Raw genomic sequence first — 4,574 nt, forward strand, 5'->3', positions numbered from 1 at the left:
ATATATTATTTTGCTTCGAGTGTATAGTGTGTATAGATAGTGCAATAGAACAGGCCGATACGAGTTGTAAGTTTAGTATGGTTTCAGAAGGAAACATTACGCGCAAATTAAATTTTTTATTTTTCTAAATTTATTATCACGTCCCCCCCCCCCCTGAGAAGGGGGAAGAGTTCATGTTACGGTCTTTAAATCCGTCATTGGATGAGAGTATGTCGTATACTGAAAACATTGACCCTGAGAGACGCGCATTAATTGTTCTCTGTCTCTTTCTTTCTATCTTTCTTTCTCTCTCTCTCTCTCTCTCTCCCCCCCCTCTCCCTCTCTCTCTCTCTCTACTTTGCTTAGAGATGGAAATGAGTCACGAGATCAAATGACTTTGCGTTCGTATTATCGCGCGCCGTGTAAATAGATTAATAACGCGGAAGGAGTATCATTCGCGCGTCGTATTAATAATAATGCTCCGGTTTTATTGTCGATTGTCGCTCGGAGGAGAAAACCGGCGCGAGATGCATCCGTTTAAAATTCCCCGACGATTGTATCACATATACGAACCGAAATCGGTAGTATTCCGATGAGTTCGCGATGGATTTTTCGATGCTGCAGGCGAGAGCGATGTCTGCAGTTTGCTTCGCTGTTTGTGAGTGAAGAATTGCAAGATCCATTGCATGCATGCGTAGCGCATGAAAAAAATGGAGAATCATTGAGAAATTATAACGCGACTGTTTTCCTTATATACATATATATATATATATATATATATATATATATATATATATATATATATATATATATATATATATATATATATATATATATATATATATATATATATATATATATATATATATATATATATATATATATCTAGCGGAAATATCGGCTCGATGTTTTTCGTTTATATGTATGCGATTGAGTTTATAGCGCACGAGCGGTCTCCCTCTCGACTGATGATGTCATATTTATATAAGAGTTTAATGTTATCAATTCGCGGAAACGATTGTATCGCGAAGAATGCGAGGCAAAATCTTTGTATTTTTAAGAAATGCTCTAAAAAAGAGCATATCAATTATATTAGACTGTCAAAAATATAATATCATTTTTTTCACTAATTATCATGTTATTGCAATGTTATAAATATTATAAATATTTGCGCATATTAAAAATTACAATTATATACAATAACTGTAACAGAGACACTTATTAGCGCCAATCATGATTAACTAAATGTCATATCTAATACACTTTTTATCTCATGGATGAGATCATAATTCGGAAATATTGCAAGTATCGTCGAAATAGGATTAACTGTCAAGTTGAACTGTTGCCGCAGCCGTCCTTGAAAATTATAGGTTTAACGAGACTGCAATCGTGATGATGTCTGTCGATTTTTACGAGCAGCCGTCCTTGCTAAATTCGTCTCGTTCTTCTTTTCTCCTTTCCGCGATATGCGCGTCACAATTAAATCCCGTTCGCGGTTTTCAACTCGAGGTTGCGCACGAAAGTGTCAGGGCCGGTTTCTTAACAACGACCTCAAGGTCTTATTGGGTAAATACACACGTTGGTTGGAACTTTATGCGACGACGCGCCGGCCCAGAATTAACGCGATATAACGACCGGTCTATCGCCGGTGTATGACGGATATTGAAACATCGATATAAATATTTGTCACGCGTCTACCTCGATAGAATAGTACATTGGACAATTGCGATTCACTGTTGATTTATGTTGCACGCAAAAACGACGCGAAGCCAAGATTTTGCATATCATGACGTCAATAATTCGAGAAAGAAAAAAATGCATTTTTCTTCATTATCGTATCATTGTAAATGAAAATTTAGTTTTTATCCGTTTAAATCCGTAACATGTTTTATATTTAAGAAACATAACATAATCAGTAATTATTTTTTAAATTTTTGTGATTTTAATTCTTAAGATTTTACTTTTAAATTGTTAGAAAACTGTTTTCTTTTTCTTTTTCTCTTTCTTTTTACGAAACTGATGAATATATTTGCCTTTAATTTAGATGGCGCCAAAAAATAAGGAAAATAACGCCAAACGAAAGAAGCAGGTAGAGGACGAAGGAGACGAGGACTATCGGAAACGGCGGGATCGGAATAACCAGGTTGTGTATCGATTTCACATGTAAATTGTGCGTACATTATCATTCGCATGTGCTGTCATTGTTATTTTCATATTTCACAGGCTGTGAAACGATCCAGAGTAAAGAGTAAATTACGCACTCAACAAACATTAGAACGAGTAAATCAGCTGAAAACGGAGAATGAACTACTGGAGGAAAAGATTAAAATGCTTACCAAGGAGTTAGGATTTCTCAAGGATCTCTTTCTTGCACATGCAGGTTCGGTTAAAACAAATTATTGACAAATTATTATTAATTTTTTTGTACATCTTTGTTGGAGTATTTCCAAATTATTCTTATGATTATCTTACGATTTCTATTTCAGAATTATCTATTGTAATAATATAGCAACACAAATTGCCCGTCTAAAAAATATTTTTTATGTTTGAGATCCTAATATTGAATGACTGATTCTTACTTTAGGTTCCAATCAACACTCTATAAACATTCAAGATCTAGATCTAAATTCTCTTCTAGCCGAAGATAAATCTACGGTAGATGGCCTGAAGACGACTACGGCCGAGCTGTAAACTGATACATGCACCACGTGAAGGGAATCAGCGTGGTATTGAATTCGAAACGCGAGGAAGCATGGGTCGTTTAATCGAAAGAGCAAGCATCTTGGAAAGATGTACTCTTTAAATTTATTGGGAAATATTCAAAACGCGAAAAGCATTTCCTGAATGCGAACCTTCTGGGTTACAACGTCGTCGGGAATTATCATCAATCAAATTTATAGTTTATTGGCAGCGGGAGATATGGCAGAGTTGTCTTATGGTAAATTCAAGTATGAAAGTATTCATCCTGATTGTCAATCCCAATAGAGCTGTTACGATCTTAAATAGTACAAAGGTTGGGACGGATTAACTATTTAATATGAATATTGTACATATTGTATTTATTATGCTTAACATTGTATCTTATTTTGTGTAATATATATCTTAGGAGGCGTACTTTTATTATGTACAGGTAAAAATAGAAAATAATATTTTAACATTTACATCTGCTAAATGCTATCAAGATAAAATTTATTTTATCGTTATATAATTATATAAAATACAATTTATAAAATGATACATTTTTGCAATATTTACATAGTAATTTAAACAGATTTCTTTGAAACGAATTACGTTTATATAATTTGGGAATATAGTATACATTTGCGGTTTAAATCAACAACACACCATTCTTAATATTCGAGTATGATAATAGATACTTGCGCCTTCACTTTTTCATAGATTCGTATTTCTGGCATGCATCAAATAGTTCTTAAATTGTTAAATATTTCGATGGGTTCATTGACAACGTGTTATCGGTTCTTTTCAAAATTGCGTGAATATTTAAACAATGTATTCGACCCAGAAACATCTACTCATAAAAGTGAAGGCATTTATGTGCACTATTATTGATATACACAAAAAGCATATTGCAAGAAAACATCCAAATATTTTTGAAATAAATTTGTCCTCTCTTGATTGTCGATATTTATTAGCATGATAATTAAAATTGCACAGAAGAATTTATAGAAAGCAATATGTAATAACTTTATAATCAGATTTTTCTAATCATGCGCATAATTAAATCAGATAAGTTAAATTAAATCAGAAAACGCCTGACAATGAATCATTGTCGATTTTAGGCTCGTCTCAATTTTATTATTATTTCCTTATTTTATGCAAGATAATGTGCAGTAAATAACATCCAATAATAGTCTAACATATTTTGCAACAAAAGGGACTTGCAGTTAGCGTACTGATATAATGTTTAACCTGATCAATAATAAAAAAAAATATATTTGTATTGTATGAAAAAATTATTGAGAAAAGTTGAGATTAATATATGTTTAATACTTTAGGCGACATAACATCAGATTTATAATGATTAGCAATTTAAATAAAATGAAATAATAATAAAAATTAATATAATGTCAAATAAAATTATGAGCAATGTGGAGAATTGTAATAAATGAAGAGATGATACTTGTAGAAGAGTAGGTAGAAGAAGGCAGTAGAAATATTTTATGAAATGAAATACGGGAGTAAGAATTTTAATATGCAACGCGAGATGGAAAGACGCCAGTCGAAATTTGAAGACAAGTGGAAGGAATGAAATCAGAATAAAAGTCCACAGAGATGAAGTTTCAAAGATATGAAAAATCGGCATGTACAACAATGTACAATTGTATTGTAGACAATACAATAAAAGCACAGTATAAAATATTGGTAAATTTTGAAATGATAGAATGGGAAGAGGTATGATCAAATTTCTTTTTTTTTTTTTGGCTCTATAGCAAAAATGAAAGGGTAAATTCCAAGTACGTTGTATCTTGTTAAATAATCGTTGCGTGTAATTACGAGATGAAAAAAGTAAAAAATATCGACATAATTGTATATAAATAAGAATAAGACAGAGGGGATAAATTGACTATTGTTTA

General features: G+C 32.2%; 1 protein-coding gene across 4 annotated transcripts in view; it reads left to right on the forward strand.

The window, feature by feature from the left end:
* The window catches only part of LOC115241538 (CCAAT/enhancer-binding protein gamma), a 4,713-nt gene extending 611 nt beyond the window's left edge, over nt 1–4,102 (forward strand). The window contains exons 1-4 of one of the 4 annotated variants that reach the window (XM_029817316.1): nt 44–66; nt 2,024–2,122; nt 2,203–2,359; nt 2,564–4,102. In XM_029817316.1, the coding sequence (XP_029673176.1) occupies nt 2,024–2,122; nt 2,203–2,359; nt 2,564–2,670 (363 nt within the window). In that variant the 5' untranslated portion in view covers nt 44–66 and the 3' untranslated portion in view covers nt 2,671–4,102. Of the gene's footprint in view, nt 1–43; nt 67–358; nt 638–2,023; nt 2,123–2,202; nt 2,360–2,563 lie in introns of those variants that run through there. The other 3 variants (XM_029817314.1, XM_029817313.1, XM_029817315.1) reach the window with 3 other exon arrangements.
* Nucleotides 4,103–4,574: the final 472 nt, after the last annotated feature.

The sequence above is a fragment of the Formica exsecta genome, unplaced genomic scaffold (genome assembly GCF_003651465.1).
Source record: "Formica exsecta isolate Colony F162 unplaced genomic scaffold, ASM365146v1 scaffold500, whole genome shotgun sequence".
Classification (NCBI taxonomy): Eukaryota; Metazoa; Arthropoda; class Insecta; order Hymenoptera; family Formicidae; genus Formica; species Formica exsecta.